The 22,178-nt window shown below is 35.2% G+C and overlaps 2 protein-coding genes across 4 annotated transcripts; one reads left to right on the forward strand and one right to left on the reverse strand.

Moving 5' to 3' along the window:
- Positions 1–9,900: 9,900 nt before the first annotated feature.
- Positions 9,901–12,521, reverse strand: LOC108694373 (mediator of RNA polymerase II transcription subunit 27). 2 transcript variants are annotated; one of them, XM_018203801.1, is made up of 5 exons: positions 12,475–12,521; positions 11,403–11,583; positions 11,050–11,319; positions 10,529–10,829; positions 9,901–10,035 (listed from the first exon to the last, which is right to left on the reverse strand). In XM_018203801.1, exons 2-5 carry the CDS (start codon positions 11,573–11,575, stop codon positions 9,901–9,903), a joined length of 879 nt encoding a protein of 292 aa, XP_018059290.1. In that variant the 5' UTR covers positions 11,576–11,583; positions 12,475–12,521. The 2 variants fall into 2 exon arrangements, with proteins under 2 accessions (XP_018059290.1, XP_018059291.1); XM_018203802.1 differs by having other exon boundaries at positions 12,470–12,521.
- Positions 12,522–12,754: 233 nt separating this feature from the next.
- Positions 12,755–21,386, forward strand: LOC108694498 (breast cancer type 2 susceptibility protein homolog). 2 transcript variants are annotated; one of them, XM_018204047.1, is made up of 12 exons: positions 12,755–13,106; positions 13,184–13,295; positions 13,968–14,103; positions 14,531–17,544; positions 18,277–18,427; positions 18,500–18,712; positions 18,784–18,994; positions 19,074–19,249; positions 19,319–19,578; positions 19,668–19,851; positions 20,481–20,759; positions 20,967–21,386. In XM_018204047.1, exons 1-12 carry the CDS (start codon positions 13,052–13,054, stop codon positions 21,384–21,386), a joined length of 5,211 nt encoding a protein of 1,736 aa, XP_018059536.1. In that variant the 5' UTR covers positions 12,755–13,051. The 2 variants fall into 2 exon arrangements, with proteins under 2 accessions (XP_018059536.1, XP_018059537.1); XM_018204048.1 differs by lacking the exon at positions 13,184–13,295.
- Positions 21,387–22,178: the final 792 nt, after the last annotated feature.

Raw genomic sequence — 22,178 nt, forward strand, 5'->3', positions numbered from 1 at the left:
TTTTCCATCCTGTATCGTATCTACACTTTGGATTTAATTAACGCTATGTAATTACACGAAACGAGAAAGTGATAGACACTCACGTACTGCTTCGTTTCTACGAATATTATATTATCGTATATTATGCGCTATCGACACTGGCCTTTGTAGTAGTTTAAAGGAAGGCAGGCCAATGTGAATATATGTATATTCCTCACTGACACATATTATACTGATGTGTAGCATCTCTGAATTTTGGAGCGAGGATTCGTTTCGTTATGTAATAACTTCTTAGGCCAATGTACATACATATATTTGACGTTGTTGTTAATTTTAGTACGGTGCTGTACAATCAATTTTCGCAGCATGAATGGTGTAAGGGGCATGCGCGCATGAATGTAATCTCTAGTGCGTAGGAGCAAAAGGTAATTTCATCTCTCGTGACAATTTCGGACGTTTGGCTTTGAAAACCTCAAGTCACTTAAGTCGAATCGCGCGTGAATTAACAATTACAACTAAGATAATCCGAGGGACACGAATATATTCTTATTAATGTAACGAGTATTTTCTCAAATTAAAATATAAATAATTAACAATCTCAAATTAATACTATTCTCAAATCGCGTGGATTTCTAAGCACATAATAGACAGCGATAATATTATTTTACATACGGAATGGTTTTTCTGAAATATTCTAAAAATTTATATTTAGACACAGATCTGAAAATAATTTTGTTGGACTATTAAAATAATTATGTAGGACACTCAAATTAATTGCTAGAATGTCAAAACGTTTTGCAGTTTTGTTTGAGTTTTCTAATTATTTTGATGATCCTAATTATTTTCAAATCTATATTTACCGAAATTTAGATATTTCAGCAAAATCTTTTTCTGTGTGACAATCTTATCATTTTTTTTTATCACTTGAAAACTCCATTAAAGAATATTCGTAGTCAATGAGCAAAAATATTTTATAAGAAATACGGAAAATTTATCTCGTAAATATTGATCGTATTTTGGAAACAAAATAATTTTTAACGCTGCTAACCTTCTTTTTGGCCAGTTTTTAAATACGCTTATAAATTGCATGGGATTAGAGACTAGCTCTGAGATTAAGAATAGCGGCTATAAAGAAGGAGCTCTTTACATAAGATCGCGTTTTCGAGAATAACTACTAAAGCACGAAGGTGAAATAAATTTCTTCGCTGACGACCCGTCCACATTAATCGAGAGAATAAAGAAAGATTCTTGTATCGCAATCTGTCACGGTGAAAATTCGATCGAGGAAAGACCGAGCGCAGCCGCCGAGAGCAGTAGAGAAGCTTGCTTGCTCGTCTCCTATGAGATACATACACTTATCTATCACCTTTTAGCGATGTGTCCGGAAAAGTAGTTGGCGAGATAAACGTATATGTACGCGACGCGGCAGTATCGCGCGCGTCGAGATGAGGAAGTCGCGTATCGTGAGACTAACGTGCACCCCACAGTTGTGTTTGCAGCTGGATCCGAGCGCTCTTCCGTCGCTCCCGCTCAGCCGGAGAGACCACCGCCCCCGCTTCCCCCGCCACGCTTTCCGAACAGCGGTGTCTGACAACGGGAAACAGCTCCTCTTAATATCGGTAACCTAGTGATCATGAATGCGCCGATACCGCTGCCGTTGCTGCTCACCACCAGCAGCCTCAGCCTGGAGACGCAGCTCTACGAGATCATCACCGAGAGCAGCAAGGCGTGCGCGGCGTTCCTGCGGCATAGTTTGCGCCGCGCGACCAGTCTTGGCTGGACCGCGACCGAGAGCTTCGAGACGTCGGCGAGTGGCGTAATGTACAACGAGCAGTGAGAAGCAGTGAGAAGCAGTGAGAAGAGAAACGGGACGGGGAAAGGAGCCGTTGGAAAGACGCCGTTTCGTACGTCGTCGACAACGACGCGGTCAAGTGCGACTCACGCGGCGCAGCATCCGCTGGACCATCAATATGATTACTCGCAAGCGATGCGATATTGAGTCGACAACGAGTGTTCTCCTCCGCTGGTCGATCACGTCTCTTTATCTGTCTGCCTGTCTGTCTGTCTGTCTGTTTGTTTGTTTGTCTGTCTGTCTGTCTGTCTGTCTGTCTGTCTGTCTGTCTCTCTGAGAGCTGAATTAGTTCAATGAAGAGCATGGGGTCGATCGGGGTAATTACCGTTGGAAAATATTACCACTATACAGCACAGACCTTCAAGAAACGTCTTAAAGACGTTCAGGAAACGTTTTTATGTTCTAAGGATGTTCATAGAATATCGTGTGCTGTCTGGGAACGAATATTATGAAAATATATACCTCAGCATTATATAGGATAAATGAGGCATCACGATATTTTCTCCAATGATATTAGCTGGGCATAACTTCTTCTTAATCGTTTCGTAACTAATAACTATTAAGCAACATAATTATTCAAATGATTTCGCGTACAGAAAGAACGATTTTGCTGAAGTATTTAAAAATTTAATTAGAGACACACAAATTTGGAAATAATTTTGTTAAACCATCAAAATAATTATGTACTGCAAAAACTTTGACGTTTTAAAAATCAACTCTTATATAATTATTTTGATAGACTAAATAATTTTCTGATCTGCATCTAAATTTTTAGATACTTTTCTTACAGAAATCTAATACTAGCCAATTTGTTACTGAAAGACAATAATTAATTGCTTCTTTTATTAAACCATTAAAAGTACTGAACTACTTTTAATACTTAAAATATAAGTGAATAATTAGTCTTTCAGCAATCTGTTTTCTACAACTGAATTAGTGTAAACTTTTAAGAATTTGAAATGAAATACGTAGTATTATATTTAATATTTGGCGAAAACAAGAAAAAAAATTCGAGTGCAGGAATAAAAAACAGACATTAAATTAACCAGTATTAAATTTCTATGTGAGAATTCAGCAAAACTGTTGTTTCCAATATATAGGATGATTATTAGGATCGTCGTAAAAAAATATTCCGGTATTGCGCTTATTCCTCGAGTCGAGATTATCCCCGATCGAGCCTTCATCTCGACGGTGCTTAGCGACGATAAAATAATTCGGCATGGGAATGTTTCGAATAAAAAATAAATATGCTACGAGGGATGCTGAGATCGGCACTCGGCCGTTTGGCGGGGTGAATCTCAAGGACGACGAATGCGATGGCAAATGCGAGATGATCCTCTTGGTGAAAGCGGAAGATTGTTATCGAGTCTTCCTCTTGAAATCGGAAGAAGACACCGCGCGTAACGTTAACGAGGACGATGGGACGAACGCGCGATCGTGATAGAATAACCGACGTGTTGCGAAAGTGATTTGTGCCTAGACGAGTATATGCTTGGGAAAAGGGAACGTGATGATTACGAGAATTGCCGCGTCGCGATCTCACGCACTGCGTGAGTGCATTCGGGACTTCGTGCGACATCGAAGGATATATCGAAACCGTGAATCGACGCCCGCCGAAAAGGGCGTCCCGAGCGACGGGGGAAGGGAGAAAGGACGGTCCTTCGTCCCAATTCATCCCCCGTCGTTGCAAAACTCCTTCATTCATTCGGAGCAAAGGCGAAAACGTGTATCTATATATATCTTCACTTTTATATCATTAATTTTCTAGGACTCATGTCAGGACTACGTGTCGTTTTTGTATCACACTGTCCTCTGTACGATTCATCGCACCGTGTTGTGTAATTATTAGAAACATGCGCTGTTACTTCCGCGACAACGACGACGACGACGACGATGACGAATGGCGTACGATAATGGTGTACTAATGCGACTGCCATAATATCCGCGACGACTTTAAAAAGATTACGAGCTGCCCTCGAGACACTGTGATATTTTCTTTTCGTCATTTCCGGCGCTCGATCCCGGAATTATCGAGAGCGAATGTTTACGCTAATTGCCGGAGAGACGAAAGTGTTCCCTGAATTCGTTCGTTTCGCGAAAGGAGTGGTCTCAATTAATTTAGTGAATGACGAGCTTGATTCGAACGTTTAAAGAAGAATCGTTAAACCGATAAGAAAATTTGTCGTTCAAGGGTACTTCGTGAAAGTGGGGAATTAAAAGGGATCAAAATCAATTTCTGCTGATGCCTCTTAATCTGCCTATTTTGTCGAGAAGTTCGCTTTGAGGGAAGGCCAGCGATTTTTTCATTGAAATCACCGGAACTGAAAGACAGGAAAAGGAATAACTTGCCTTTACAAGTCGCGGAATGTAACAGCGCGTTTAACGATCGAAGTATAGCGATCTCTCGTATCGAAGATCTCAAATTGGGCATCGACCAACTGCATTAAATTAATGTCAAAAAAAAAATAAAGAAAATTACATCGGAATTAGCTGTCGATTAGCCGTAATCTCGACGACGTTCGTGATCACGTTGAACTCATACGGTGCCTCTCGATCGCCAATATACTCACGAACCAATCAATCATATTTTATCTCATAAAACGCAGGGTACACTACAGCACACTTTCCTGCTTCGGCCTGGTGTCGATTCCTTAACTATTTGTTAAATATTTCTGCAATGCATTTCGACAATGAGCCGAGTCCTTCAAATCAACGAACGAAGAAATCGGCATTAACTCTCCGTCCGGCCAAGTTGGACTTTGAAAATACATTTTCATTGTAAATTTTGATAGTTAGAGGCACTAATTAATAGAAAATTGTGTCCCAGTGAGTTTGTGTTTACATATACTGTAGCATATATTCCGTACAGTACTGATTGTTCGAATAAAATTATAACAATGTTCTAGTAATATTAGAGTAATATTGCAAGCATTACAACAATGAAAAGATGTCATAGACATAAGACTAAAGGCCGCAGCACAGACTTTTGAAAACACATAATGCATAATGCATAAGCGAATCAACTAATCAGAATCTTTCCTTTCCTCCCATTCTATAGAAAAGAAAAATTTCGATTGATTGATTCCCTTATGCATTATGCATTATGCTTTATGCAAGAGTCTATGCTGCGGCCATAAGGTTGCCTTCGTGTAAACGCTTACAGTGCTTATAAGCATCAATTATTCTTGTTTAATATTTAATTAATAACAAGAATGAAACGATGCTTATGGGCGCCAAAGCGAATACATCTTTAATAAGTTTTGACAGTTTTTGAGTTGTGGGGGGAGCTTTCCAACAAGATACTGTGCAATGGGTGATCATCCCATCTCTGTCTAATATTGGCGAACACGTTGCAACATTGCTACAATATTCTGAAATACAATATTGATGAAATGTTCCAAAATGTTTCTTGCTTACTAAGCCATTATTGATTGTGCCTATGACATCTTTTGTCCATATAAGCTACACTATATGTATATTGATATATAGAAATTAATTTATTTTACTGAAACTCAATTTTCTATATAATCTTCTATATCAGTGTGGCGGTCCTTAAATTTGTAAAAAAATAAGTAAAATACAATTCGATTTTTCTATGATAGTAAAAATACATTGTTAAAACTTTCATAAGTATGGAAGAATGTTTCAGATTTTTATACAGTCCAAGGTACAATATAAAAATCTGCACTGAAGCTCAAAAATATGTATGAATTAAGGTGCAAAATTCCACATGGTCGACGAAAGGTTAAGAAAATTCTAAATGCGGAAATATTATTCCTCGAAAATACACAAGTGGGAAATAGCTCCGTTGGAAGTTCACTTCTCTTTTTTTAAGGTTCTTTTTCAATTTATTGGTCTTCAAAATTGATCTAGAATTTTAATTTCAACTTCTGTGTGAATCTGCGATATGCAATCGACACCGCAATCGCCGATGCGTTTTATCGCGACGGATATCGGACACCTCGGCCGAATCGGGAAAATCAATAACAGCAGCCAGTCTGCGCAGAGGCATGCCTTTTCTTATTCCGTCATTGATCTTTCTTCCTCTCCTTCCATCCCTATTATCAATCTTTTTAATGGAAAAGTGCAGGCGATTCGATATTTCGGAATATTCCGAGGGAGACGACGATCCCTCCCTATGTGCTGTACATACGTGTGTATATACTTGTATACTTCTACTTGAAAGACGTTGCTGAACCACACAGCAAGTGTATGATAATTCCGATATAACTGAAAATATATAGCGTACTTCGTTTACTCGCTAAAGTAGCATTATCGATGAGTGATAAAACGAGGACAGACATATATCTCCACCAGACTCATAGCCGTTCTAGATCCCAAAAAAGAAAACCGTGATGGAGATACTGTCATCGATCGAACATCGTGATTCTTTCGGGAAGCCCTCTCTCTTTCGCGATAGCATGAACCAATGAAATCGATGGCGATCATATCCCGCATGTGGCTTCTATCTTTTGTCGTTTCACATTGCATTGATAGTATATGTTTAAACAAAGTAGTTTTGCAACTGTTGTAAGATTCTTTAATGTGGTTCAGTTATCCATTTAGAGGAACTAAAAGGAAGAACTAATACATACTCTCTAAAATCTTTGGAGTGAAATACAATATACTACAAAGAATGAAAATTGAACCAGTCTTGAGAAAGAGTAGCTCAATTTTCAGAATGAGATTCACTGTTAAATGTTAGAGAATATTAAAAAATTTTATATCAATTGCAAAGCTGCTTTTTTTTGCTGAACGCAGCCTTTCACGCCGCATATGAGAATTCAGTGCGAACTCAAGTAGAACACAGAAGTTCAATATCATAAAGACGTCATCGGGAGCTTTCCAACAAGCGGCACTGTGCGACACGATGATCATCCCATCTCTGTTTAACATTGATGAACAAGGATGCGCCGATCACCGTGCCACACCGTGTCATCTATGTCTTTTATTGAAAAGCTCTCATTATGACCTTATTTGTCACTTACAAGTTCATTTTTAAGTAATAAATGACGTCATGATGATATATCATTATATCATTATGGCTTAATTATGACTATATTCTACTTGGAAAACGTTTCGTAAATCTGTAGACCTTCGGATATAGATCCGCGAACAGTGAAAGATGACTTATTCTCGCTTCACAACTATCGATAGTGACAAATGGATCCATTTATTCGAACGCTAATAATGATGATAAATAGATTCCTCGCGTTAGCTCGATGTATCCATCGGATTATCCTGCAAAAATCGAAAGAAACGTGCTATCTTTATCTTGCGAGTCACCAATTGAAATTGGAGATTGATCTAAAAATTTCTTCAAATCTTTCTTATTTCATTCTATTCGTCTTAATTCCATTCACATAGTTAAACAAATTTTTCGAACAAAATTATCAGGATTCGAAATAAAAATTTCTTCTTATTTCGTATTAGTCGCTAAGTTTTAGTTTGAAAGAAAAGATTATCTAATCACAAGTATAAATAATGTGAATGTTAAAAGGAATAAAGAGGCCAAAGAAAGGTTTGATTTTTTTATTTCGATAATCAGAATTTCAATTCTACAGAATAAATCTCCGGTGATTTCGTTCAAAGAAGTTTCAACTTGCGGTTTCGAATGTCATGACATAAATGCAATATAATATTTAGGATAGAGATACTAGTCGAATGAGAAAAAACAAGATCTAGACGGAATCTGTGCAAAACGTCATTATATGATATCAATCGAACGAGCAAACCGAAGTTTTTTAATTATAAGCTGTCCAAAACATACAGAATCAGTGAGAAAGGCAATAAAGCTATATTGAACTGAAAAAAAAAAAAAAACGATAAAGTAGATCTCCTTGCATTACGAGTATTATCAGAGAATTCAGAATACTATATTAATTATTGATAAAGCTAGGATAGAGGCGTATACACACACACACACACACACACACACACACACACACACACACGCACGCACGCACGCACACATATATATATATAAATTATTTATAGCTACTAGGTGATAGTAGCATGGCGTAAACACTCAATCTAATTAATATAATTGGAACTTCACCGAGATACACAGACGAATATAAACTTTCTCTCTCCTTCTCTCACTTCTGCGATGGCTGATAATTATGTCGTGGACTGTGAATTTATTATATACCGTCATTATTATTTCCATTTCGAAATTATCGCAAGCTGATACTCAAGTAGAACAAGTCATCATGACATTAAAATGATGTCTTCAAAATAATTATTAAAAGTCACTTTTCAATTAGTCACGATTAACGTCATTTTAACATTATTGTGACATGTTATTCTGTTTGAGTATCAAACATATATCCAGAAGACAATTAATTCGAATCGATTGAATCGAGTCTCGAAGATCCTCGAACCCGACGCGAATCTTTGTGTTATAGCTGTTAAATGATAAACAAAATTTCGAGAGCGCGTTCGGTATTCTCATAGCCGTAAAACTATTCGACCCATTTGTGTTTTGCAATCTCTTCTTTCAATCACCATCTCACCGAGAAAAGGCATGCTGCGATATGTGTTCACAAAAGACAGATCACATTGGCACCAAATATATCATTTACACGCGCGGCAATTTTTACCCTCGAAATGCAGTATGCCGTTATATACATAATATATATAAAAATCAATGCGAGATGTGCAAGTTGAGAAAGGCGCTTTCCGTCTGCGCGCGTACGTAGCACTGCATTACTTTCGTTTCGAGAGAACGTCAGCGGAAAGGCCCTTCTTATCAGCGAAAAGAATTGAATGAATTCACTTGTCTGTAATTGACCTACGTATAGTACTATAAACAAATAATTCGTTTCTAAAAAGATTGTAATAACGTATACATATATACATATATGCATATACTATAAAGACTACTTTTTAAACGCGAAGACCTATAATAATGTATTTCGCACTCATCACAACTTTGATAAGAAGATAAGCAATGATCGCATCAGTGGTTTCGAGTCAATGATACATTATTAAAACTCATTGAGCATTACAATATTAGTCTTCAACAAAATGAAACAAAAGAGAGAAAAAAGTAAGATAAAACGAGAAATTTTGAACAGTCCAACAAAATAAGTGATTACAATAACGATTTGTAAAATAAGTTCACTGCCACTCAAACGACTTGCGCCCCTTAGGACAGCGCCAATATTCCAAGATGTGAATGTGTACAGTTATGTGAAAAGTATATTATAATACAACGTAATTATATTTACATATGATACTAATTAGCATTATGTAAAACTAAATAGCATATAACGACACTAAGAGTGTATACATACGTAGATATAGATAACAAGGAATAAAAAAAAATACACATTGATCGCAGAGCTATTTCAAGGAAAAAAAAACGTTTACGCGCTCGCTCATTTGTATATTACGATCTTAAAAGTTAGCACTAAACATCAATTCTCTCCGCTGAACGATAATCAAGTTTGATTATACTTTCCTTTCATCATCTCGCTTCTACAATGGGAAAAAAAGGGGCGTCTATTTTTACTGTGTAATATTATAAGTTCATTGGAATTCAAAATGTCACTATTAACAGATCTAACGAAAAATCTAGTCGTACATTTAATCAGCTTTCTATCTTGAGCGCGATCGGCAGTGCCGCGTGATACGACGTATGTTGTTTCGAATTAATATACCGTCTGATACTTTACAATTTTTCTCTTATCTCAGAACGCGCGATATTTTGTGCGATTTGCATTTATTAAGTGTTATGTAATTGAATTCTTTTTATAAAAGCCCTTACATTCTCTGTGAAAATGTTTTACTTGCCTCGTCACCATTCCCTAACAAAAAAACATGAAAAAAATAGAAGTATTATTACAGTATCGCGAGATTAATTAGCACGCGACATGTTGAAATAGAGAAAAGTATTTTATTCACAATTCTATCATTTTAATATATATACAATACAATATTCCAATTAATAAATGCATTCACGAAAAATAAGTATCAAATGTCATTACGCTTTATTACTGTACATTATCGAAGTTCCTGCGAAGATTTATACTTATTTAAAACACAAGTTTCGAGAAACTTGTATCTTATGGTTTGCACTCCTGATGATAAGGCTCCAAAGTTCGGAAGTCTCTCCAAGTCGGCGGAAGTGCACTGTGCAAATACAAGCCACAGCGTTTGCACGGCTCGCTGAATAAATTGATTAAACTATGAAACCATGTCTGAAAACAAAAGAAAACGTGATAACAATCGTATATATCGCGCATTGGAATCCTTAACTAACGGATAATAAGATCGTATCTAACTAGATTTAGTATATGGATAAAAATAATGTATTAATAGCATTAGTCGACAGCAGTCTAATTAAAAATAATCTTGTTAATTTTCAACAGTATTAATAAAACAAATACGCCATGCTCTTGTTATAAATCTCTTATGTTATTCGTTTCATTAATACTATTGACCGCTTATTATCGTCTTAAAGCTTAAGAAGAATCAATTCTTCTTTGTTTATTAAATGTTAAACGTGGACAAAATTAATGCTCACAATTTGTGAGCGCGAATTGGATCTCAGTCAGTAAATAAACAAAATTATTTTCAATTAGACTGCTGTTGATTATACTGATGATGATCATATTATTCCGTATATTTACTTTACAATATACAAGTATACAATTATTAACAAATTATTAATTACCATAAATTATTAATTACCATAAATGATCGCACTGCTAACTCGGGTAACGTAGGCGAATAGAAGTGCAACATCGCGGCATGCGCGTTTTCCGTTACTTTACGGAAGACTTTATGTCTAGACTCCGTCCATAGGTCCATCGTTTCACCATAACCCTTTACTACTACCCGCTCAATCATCAATCCCTTAAACGCTATTACTGCTTTTAAGACATGTCCCAATGTAACATGTAACACTGCATTCGATGCAAACGGACGAGACACGGATACTGTCATATCGTTGAATAGTCGATCAAACGTTGATATCATAGAGTCAACTTGCCTGTACATTTTAAAACCGATTAAAATCTACAACGTTATTTTTACCTAAAGATTTTATAATAGAATCTAATCACAAACAATTTTGTCAAAACAAGAGAAAGAATATATACGAGAAAGATATATATAATGATCAATCAAAAGTCTATTTTCTCGTGATCAGATTCCGTTATAGAATCTTTAACGGTTATCATTAATTATGAGAATTAATCACAATAGCTTACGTCTGAGGTACATTATGATTGCTGGTTTGGTATCTTCCTCTTTTTGTTCTACTTGAACTTGTGTAAGATCTCTTTAGTGAGTTTTGACTAAGCAAGGATTGAGCAACGTTACTATATTCGTGAATTTTATCTGTCCATTTGTAACTGTTAACAAGTGTGCTATACAACGCTTGTCTTTCTTGTGTAGTCTCTTGACTAAGGTAAGTCGTGCTAGCTAAATTAAATGGACCTGGTGGAGGATTTAAACTACTTATCGCCTGTTCTACGTCCCTGCAATGTTTTAAAACGCCAAAAATTAATTTGTTCCTTACGGTATTCTATATAAAGCCTGATCTCAAACGCTATCAAATTACCTCAAATTAACATTCACAGTGGTCAACAGTTCCTGTAACTCAAACAAATACTTGGATTCTTTATTCTCCTCTCCATGCTCTGCCCGTAAGCCATTTCCAAGGGAATCGAACACTTGTCCAACGTTGGAACGGAGCACCTTGATAGCGGTCAATGCTGTCTGCAGCTGCTCCATACTCAAGCCTTCAGAAATATTATATTCTTATTTCTTTTTGCAATATACAGTATATTTATAAATACATAAAAAATCTACAGTACAATACTTTTAAGTTTTCTATTCAGATAGCCAAAGAGTCTTGTCAAGAGCATATATTATAAACTATACATTGTATATTATGCTAGTAAACTTTTAGTAACAGCTGAGTACAGTCTGCTATTTTTCTAATATTGAAAATCACATAAAATAGTAAGTCTTACATTGTAATGTCATAGATCTGTTTTTTATTCTGCATTAGAATTTTCTTTCTCACATTATGATGGCAAGGTATGCTCCAATCCTATTGCATTTTTGTTATACTAAGGCCTAGTTCTATCAATGTAAAATTAACTTTATTCTTGGTTCAATTTATTCTTTTTTTTTTAATTATAAAAATTAGAAATAAATTAAGTCAAGATTAATTTTACTGGTGAAACTGCTTTAGAATAAAAAAAAGGAAGTAAATTAAACCAAGGTTAAAGTAAATCTTATATTAATGGAACCACATCTATAATTGACAAGTTATAATGACAGAAACAAAGCTTAAAAAGAAGATACATTGAATGGGAATTTGCTCTAAAATCATAATTCTATTAGCTTAGAAAAATATTGCTAGCTGACAGTGTTAATAATGTTGTTAGTCTTTAGCTATCTTAATAATGACATGATGTAATTATATTTCATGAGTGATAATCTAAGAATTGCCAAGAGAATCAAACAATAAAGTATTATATAATTTTGGTAGACAGTGGCTTTTAATGTTTAATATCTTACTCTGTATCAAATATTAAGAAAATAATTTGTAACCTAATGTTTAGGTGCAATATGACGTTTTATAACCTACAAAGTCTAAATACATCACGTTTAACATACTTTACCCAGCGAATCAATTGTCGGTTGAAAATCACCGAGCGTTTAGATCCTGAGAACGAATAGCGTTTTAAATTCGGTTAATTTCCAATTAACCGTTTTTTTTCGAAGTAAAATTAAAGTTCAAATCAGTTGCACCAGCAAGTATTAAATTAAAATCTACTACTCTATCGTTAGATGGCAGTTTGGTTATCATTCAAGACGGCCGGCTATTTTCCCTCGCTGCCGCGTACAGCGCCAAGAATCGTCACCTAACTGCGTGTTTTTTTTTTCCTTCGTTGTGCATGGTTGTGCAATACGAGAGGTTCGCGTGTTACATGAGGGAAATTCAAAACAAAGACAAATATTTCCACGTGAGAGAGTCGAATAGTTGTCAATATTTGCATTTGCGTGTGTGTCATCGGACTGGCGGGGACCGAACGATCGATCAACTGCTGATTCATCTAGTTTTCATCGGCTACTCTCACGGCTAACTTGCCCAACGTTTAACCACAGCCTCTGCAACAAACGAATGGAATACGGCGTAGATAGATTAATGGATAGGTAAACAAATACAACGTGAGAACAAACGACGTTAACCCGACCATGGATCTATCAGAGACTGACAATGCCGAAGATGACTCTGACGAATTGTTCTCAGGTAATGATCGTGTCCCTCGAATTATGGCAGTAATGGCATTCTTTCTTTCTTTTTTTTTTTATACGACGAATTTTTAGATGATGAACAAAAGAAGGAGATTAGACATAGATCCAACATCTGCCAGGATACCTCAGTTTTAAGTCTGTCTGAGACACCTTTATCGTTACTTGATTACAGTCCCAGTATGATGTAAGATACATTTTTATTTTGTTGCCTTAAAGTTTTGTTATGATGAAGATTAACGTTTAACATAGTAATGATAAAACAAGAATAAATCTGTTGCGAATAAGTAATGTCATTGAACCATATTATTTATTGATAATACTTCTGTCAAACAAGATGTTTGTAAGAAAAAATTTGTTGCAATAAGTAAAGTCATCAATAATAATGTCTATCAATAATACTTCTGATTTGATAGTCTCAATATGACATTTTTATTTTACTTTGAAGTTTTGTTACGATGGAGATTAGCATCTAATATAGTAATGATAATGCAAGAACAAATCTATTGCAAACAAGTAAAGTGATTGAATTACATTGTCTATCGATAATACTTTTTGATAAATTGTTCACGGAAACAAATTTATTGCAATAAATAAAGTCATTGAATAATGTTGTCTATCAATAATACTTTTGATTATATAATCTCAATATGACACATTTTTATTTTGTTAGAAGTTTTTCATTATGTTGTTTGAAATTTTATTACAACGGAGATTAGTATACAATATAGTAATGAAAATGCAAGAACAAATATATTGTAAGTAGAGTTATTGAATTATATTGTCTGTCAATAATATTTTTGATAAACAAATTATTTTAATATCCATTATTAGTCACTTGTGAAATTGTTAATGACAGAATGCCAACTGATGCCATAATTCCATCTACACCATTGAGTCTGTTGCCATTTCTAAATAAAATAAATGAACAATGGAGTAGTGACTTAGAGACCCCACAAGCTCAGCCTCATATGATATCAACCATTAACGCAACAGTTAGTAATACATTTTTTTTAATAAACTTTGTTACGCTTATGTACTTGTTACTTACAGTGATTTACTTTAATACTGAAAGATAGTAATCAACTATTTATTTTGAGTATTAAAAATATAATTCATTACTTTTAATACTCAAAATAAGTAATTAACGATGGCATTCAGCAGAAAAATTTCGTAACTGTTATAAAGTTCTGTGATCAGTCTTACCCTTAGTTCTACTTATCCTTAATTATACATTTAGAGCCTCATTAGATCTAAATGTATAAATCTATCATTTTAAAGAATCTTATAACAGCTGTATTTTTTGTTGAACACCACAATTTATTACTTTTCATTATTATTAAATTGATCAGAATTAAATTTCTGTATAATTATTGTCGAAACGACGATTGTAAAACGTTCCGTTTATCATTAATATTTCAGACAGAAGAAACACCTAGAGGTGAACAGCGTACACCCGATGTTTCAAGTGTTAAAAGCGTAGAAAAAATTATTTCTGATTCTCCTGTTATTGCTTCTAAAGCGTCGCGGAGACGTTCGAAGCGTCGTATATTTAGATCTTCTATATCTATAGACCCATTGGCTGTAACTGACAATGAGGATACTACTGCAAATGTACAAGTAGAAACACCTATTATTTCTGACGATGCTAATTCTGTAGCACAAGATGACACTACAAATGCTGCAATATCTACTTCTCTTGAGACTGTTCTTAAAGATGACGAACCAAAAGTTTTCGGTAAAAATCAAGACACATGTAATGATGAGGAATCAAAAAATGTTACGAATGATGTACCTGATAATTTAAACACATCCACGCAAGAGTTCTTTAGCAATGTCTCATTTAGTAAAATAGACGAGTTATGTTTGGACACTTTTAACAATCAAAAAACAATTGAGACTACTGTCACACAATGTAACTATGAACAGAACATCGACAAAGAAAGGAACATTGAGGAGGATGAAAATATAGGGTTTGTTACTGCTTGTGGTACTTCAATTAATATATCAAAGCAAGCGTTATTTAAAGCGAAGAGACTATTCGCAGATATGGATGAATCCACCTTTGATATGAATGAAATGCAGACGAAGAATTGTGAACCACCCACTAAAAGAAATAAATCTAATGAAGAGAAAGATAGACATTTATTATTCTCTTCATTCGTTAATAACGTTTCCGTCAACATTGCGAAAGAAGTGTTACCCAAACCGAAACCGCTTAGAAACATAGAACAATTGAAAAATTATGACAAAGTGTACACTGCAGATTGTAAAAAACCACTTGTAAGTAAAAGTTCTAATGAAGAAGTCAATGAAGCTCCTATTTTATTATCAACTGCTAGTGGCAATCCTATTAACATATCGAAGAAAGCGTTATTAAAAGCAAAAGCATTATTAACGGATGATTTACCATCCTCTTCATTCGTTAATAATGTTTCCGTCAATATTGCGAGAGAAGCATTATCCAAACCGAAACCACTTATAGAACAATTGAAAAATTATGACAATGTGTACACTGCAGATTGTAAAAAACCACTTGTAAGTAAAAGTTCTAGTGAAGAAGTCAATGAAACTCCTATTTTATTATCAACTGCCAGTGGCAATCCTATTAACATCTCAAAAAAAGCATTGTTAAAAGCAAAAGCGTTATTAGCGGATGAATCACACAATATTGATGACGATGAATTAATAAAATATTATGAGAGATCTACCGATAACAAATCTACAACAATAAAAATTAAGACCCTACCATCATTTTCTGCAACTAGTGGTAAATTTATCTTAGGAGAATCACCGGTCAAAGCAAGAACATTGTTCGCGGAACATTTGGATGATACAGTAGAAGTAGTCGTTGCAGAGGAAACCAATGCTTATAATAAAGAAACGAAAGGATTAGAGATAAAAATGTCAAATATTAAATTTAAATCTCCTGGTAGCGCTGTTGGTATTTCTGAACAGATATCGAAAGTAAAAATATTCGATAAACAATTGGATGATCAAGTGGAACCAGTAATTGCAAATAAAGTTAATAAAATCAACGAAATAGAAAACATGCAAGAGATAAAAATTCCAAGTATTGGATTTCAAACCGCTGGTGGAACATACATTGATATCTCAGAACGAGCGTTATCCAGAGCAAAAGTATTATTTGCAGAATTAGATTGCTCTTTAGAAATGGATATTATTAAAAATAGTGATCGCGATGAAGAAAAAATTAAAAAACACGACTTGGCAATTCCATATGGTGGATTGCAAACTGCAAGTGGTCAAGAGGTACCGGTTTCGAACAATGCTGCATTAACAGCACGAGAATTATTCTCCAACGACTGCCTGGATGAAAGTAATCCTGACTTGGGGCGCGCATCGTTGCAAAAGCGCAAACTAAGCGAGACTAATGTAGACGGGAGCACACCGCAGGGCAGGAATTACACGTCCGAAACGAAAAGGGCTCGTCTCAGCAGCGAATTTCAAGGAAGAAAATTATTTTTTGATAATACGAGTATTAGGACGAACAACGACGAAAATCGAGATCCTGATAAAAAAAGGCAAGCCTCTTCTGTTGTAGAGTCCACCTCAGGATCGCCTAAAACGGACTCAATAGAATCAACAGAATCAGAAACAGCGGGTAGTCCTATTATAGGAAGGCAGTCCAGCTTGAGGAAGCGAAAGAGTTTAGGATATCAAAGGGATGAATCTAATGCATCGCGAGCTGATAACAAGATGTTAGATAATGAAAATGCAACATTGCAAGAGAATGTTGTGCAAGGAAGCGCGACTTGTGGAAAGATTGAGGACGATAAATTAAATACGGAGGAACCAACGCAAGTCACGCAGGAAAAAGCAAAAGGCAATAATGCGGGATTGAGCGAGTATGGCAACACTCAAATGATGATGGATTTTATTGATCAATCGACGAAGGTTTTACAGGATCGCTTAGCAGCCGCGTTAGAACAGGAGGCGATAATCACCGCGAAAAGGAGACGAGCACAATCGGAAGGATCGAAGCAATCAATGGGTCACCTGTACCGTTATAAGCAGATTAATTCTAACGCTCGTTTGTCGATGAGGCAGATCGGCGGTGGCGCACCGCCCATACCGTGTTCCTATCAGGAGCTTATCGATCGACGGATATCACCGAGAATCCTGGAGATCACCGCTGCGACCGCCGCGACATACAAATTCCGTTGCTCGGACTTTTATGGGGACGACGTGGCACATAGAAACGTTCGCGGAATAGAGATGGAGGACAGTGTACGTTTAATCCTGGATGAGAATGGATATACGGGAATCTGGGAGTTCCTCCGTGCATTTCTTGCCAGTCCGGGTGTAGATCCGAATCTCGTTCCCGCACGCTGGGTCGAGAATCATTACCGATGGATCGTGTGGAAATTAGCGTCGATGGACCGAATGAAGTTCGGTTCGGTCAAATTACCCAGGTATAATACAGGGTGAATCACTTGATGATTTTTAAAATGAAATATATAACATCAAATATAAGTAAATTACCCATATGAATTAGTGTGTAAATAATATCTTTATAAGGCGATAAGATATAATTTGCAAACAATTAGAATTCTTATCATCCAAGTTAATTGTAAATGTTTTGATTCTGAATCCTCTTCAGTGCGGAAGTAAAGTACAAATTATAATGAATATTTTTATTTTAATTATAAAATATAACTTAAATATTAATTTCTTGTTTTATAACGGTAGAAAATAGAATGCGTTTGAGTATATTTGAATAATGAATGTATTTAGCAGATAAAAAGTAGTTGAGCTCTTACTGATTTTTACTGTGATTAGTTTTTGCTTTTAACTTTTTTTTCGCTGGATCTAACAATAAGTGTATAATTGTAATAAAGAATCACTGAAGCTTATTGAACTGTTTTGTGTGAACGCAGTCATAGCATTTTGTTTCCTATTATTGTATAACAAGAAATTAATATTTAAGTTCTATTTCATATTGTTATTTCATTCTGAAAATCGTTCTAGTTACCCACCCTGTATAACGAAATCAGCACGCGAACCATCTCTAAGCTAAACTAAGCCACTTGGAACCGGCATAATATAACGAAACTATTTTAGTAAAACAGTTTCTAAGCCGGGGTAGAGACGTCTAGGTTACGAAAAGGATTACACAATTATTTTATATGGTTTTTATACTTCAGGGCATTAACTCCTTCATACGTTATGGCACAATTAAAGTATCGGTACGATCGAGAAATCGACCGGTCTCAGCGACCGGCAATAAGACGCATTTTGGAAAAGGACGACGTTCCGTCTAAGAGAATGACTTTATGCGTGTCATCTATAATAGAAGTAATATATATCAATCATATTGAATCAATTTCATTGACAAATAGCACGTATTTCACGTATTTTAATTTACAGAATAATAACGTAAGTATGGAAATAGGGAAGAGTCCGCGTATAGGAGTTTCGAAATGGAGAATAGAATTAACCGATGGCTGGTACAGTACAAATGCCTCTATCGATATAGGTATGGTGAAGAATATATCAACTGGTAAAATAAGAGAGGGCACGAAATTGCTGTTGTCCGGCGCAGAATTACTCAACTGCGACCAAGGTTTCTATCCACTCGAGGTAGGCGTCGATTTTTATCGGAATTGGAAGCGAAAAGCAACCAGTTAGTTGTTTGATTTCTTATCGTCTAGGCACCGGCTGACGTGTGTTTAAAATTGCACACGAATTCAACCAGGCGCGCACGATGGGACACGAAATTAGGATACGCGCCGCGTTCGGGGCCGATACCCATCAAGTTACGTAACGTGTGTCCGAGCGGCGGTTTAATCGGCAAAATGACGATTGTCGTCGCTAGAATGTATCCGATGTTATATTACGAGAAAACTGCATCCGGAGATTCGAGTAAGACACGTTTAAATCTAACTCGTCCCAGAAGGAGAGTTAGCGATCTAATTTTCTTATGTCTTACTTCCCATGACAGTTGTCAGAAACGCTAAAAGCGAAGAGAAAGCGCAAAATAAATACGAGCAGCAATGTTGGTCCAAGATAGAGTCGTTTTATGCTCAAGCGGAGGACTTTCAAGGAAAAGGACTTTCTGGCGAAACTGATGATATGGCAATTCAACTGAGCGAAGATTACGAAAACTTGTCTACGGAGGTATATGCGATTCGATTAATCTTATTTGTAAATTCTCTTTGAAACCGTCAATGTATTCGTTATAAATAGGAATCCGTCTCTAAGAAACGACATGATGAATTGCTGCAAGAATTACGACAGAAGGAGGAACGATTCAAACAGAAGATGCAGTCAAAATTGCGCGAGAGCTTGCCGGGACCGCGACAGGTTTCTCAGTTGCTCAAAGTTCGCGTGTGTGATAAAAATGCGAATGCCATTCTTTCAGTTTGGTCGCCTAGCGAGGAGATTGTCGATGCTCTGAAAGAAGGCGCGTGTGTTTCGCTCTGCAACATTGTGGCTTCCGGAAAGAGGTAGAATTCTCGTAAAAAGGAATAACTGTATCGCTGCGCGGATGTAATAGCGCATAATGTTGGATTTTACGAGCGTAATTGTTCAACAGGGGTACCGAATTGCAACTTACCGCGCGTCGGTCTGCAATCTTTAAACCGGGAAGGATGCGCGATGCGTCTTATCCCGCTAGAGTGTGCACATCGCTAGACGAAATAGCAAATTCCGAGTTCGTTCCACCTTATGGAGAGTTTGATACGGTTGGTCTTGTCTGTTCAGTCGGTCCTGCTCCTTATGTAAGTATTATCATATTTTTTGAATAAGATTCTAAAGTACTCTCGAAATTATAAAAAAAAAAATATGAAAACGATGGCTAATTAAAGTTTGAACGCGCTAATGAATTTATGTAAAAATGTTCTTTATTCAAATTATTTGTTCTTTATTCAAATTACTTGGTTGGACGTTTCGATTCTGCTTTGAATCATCTTCAGTAACAAATTAAAAGGTCAAACATTCAGAGAACAAGGAAAATAAATATTTTTCTAGTTATGTTCTTGATATATACATTTTTATCTTTTAATTGTCTTTTTTATTGCTGAAAATAACTCAAAGCTAAAACGTCCAATTGATTAAAGAACAATTTTACATAAATTAACAAAAAAAAAAGCTTCAATTATCTATAAAGTTAAAATTTTCATTGGTCCCCGTTGTTACGTTTTAATATTTTCTAAATTTTCTACGGTAATTAAAAAAATAACGGTTTGCAAAATATAAGAATGTTATAATAAAATGGATAATATATAGTTTGCAAAGAGATATAATATTAAGCAATTAAGTAATAGAGATGTTTCGGAATTTTATTGATTTGAGTCATCATTTTGTATCTACAATTCTTAACATAATATTCTATATGGAAACATTGTAGGGTATGAGAGACTTTGATGCTGTACATTTGGCATATTGTAAAGCAGGTTCAAACGAATCTTCGTACCTTTCAATATTATTTTGGCAAGGAATACCCAGTTACGGTTATACAGAGATTCTTACTGTCGGATCTATCGTAGCTTGCAGCAATTTAGAATGGCGGAGAGCCACTTCATGGAATATCCCAGCAGCGTATTGCACGGATAGAAGTACTTTTACGCTCAATCCTCGCCGAAATCATTTATACGAATCCTTCGAAAATCTGCGAAACCGAATCACGGTACGCTATATTATCTCCGCTTTTTATCATATATTTTGTATAATTTATAATTTTAATATAATAATTTTCTAATCTTTTAATTATAGGTTTTTTTAAACAGACCTAATTTTTTGCTTGTAAAACGTACTCCGTTAAATTCAATTCCTATTTTATTTTATTTTTATAAAAATTTCTCAATTTATAAACGTGTTAAATTTAACTTTTAAGGATCCAATTAAGTACGCTGAAAGCTGCACTTTCGAGCTTAATGTGGAATTGCAAAAGAAGTCGACGCCTACTCGCTACTCGGCGGGTAAAAATACTCCGATTAAAATGTACAGTTCGACGTCAAGCGCCGACAAAAAATTGGTTGACTATACGTCGCCGCTGGCGACGCCGAAATTGGGAATGGACAACCGCTTGAGTTTTAACCCATCTAATCCTTCGATTAAGAAACGACTCGAAAAACTCCAACAATACGGCGAGGCGCCCCAACTATCTCCTATTATACTAAGAAATTCAAAGAGGATATGTTTGGATTTTCGATCACCTATCCTTCCCATTTCAGATATAAACTCGACAAAGGAGACAACGAAAGCTAATCAACCCGAGGAATTAAAGTCCAGTATCTCGGAAAAGCATTCATAGTTATTTTACATTGTGTTTATTCGTTGTTATTAATTCTAATGATAAATGTCATAAAGGTGTATATTTGTTAATAATTATTAAATGTTCATTAAAAACAACTATTTTATAATTATAATAAAGTAGTTTTATTACTTCATTTTCCTATATTTTCGATCCAGCTCTAATTCAACTAATCTCCTTGATTTTATTACGAACATAATTAAGGACATAATTATTTTAGAATTTATCAGAAATATCGAATTATATAACATAATTATTATTATGTTAAAAATCAGTAGAAGATACAGGAAATATTATCGAAGACAAATTTCTGTTCAACCAAATTACGGTTAAAAAATATTAAGAAGCAATATAATTGCGGTATTCGTAATCAGAAGAATCGTTTGCAATTCGCGAGCAATTTTTTGGGAAAAGAAGGCAAACATTTTATTCTGATATTTATATCATAGTAATCGAGATGCAGATAATCTTATTTATTATGTTTTAAAGATTAAATTACAAAATACAAAATCCGACTTTTTAGCAGGTTTCATAACTTTGTAAAACATAAATAAAAAAGTCTTATGACAAAATATTGCTAGCTTCTACGAGATAAATATTCAATTCAATTATATTTACATCACAAGGCAAGCAAATTTTATAATATATATTTTTTAAAATTGTAAAATCCAAGTCTTTAACAGCTTTTGTAGCTTTTTATAAGAAGTAAGCTAAAAAAAGTACATGATGAAATATTTTTTCTACAAGAAAAAAAATATACTTAATTTTTATTAAATTTTTACTTAATTTTTA

Source organism: Atta colombica, unplaced genomic scaffold (assembly GCF_001594045.1).
Source record: "Atta colombica isolate Treedump-2 unplaced genomic scaffold, Acol1.0 scaffold12, whole genome shotgun sequence".
NCBI lineage: Eukaryota > Metazoa > Arthropoda > Insecta > Hymenoptera > Formicidae > Atta > Atta colombica.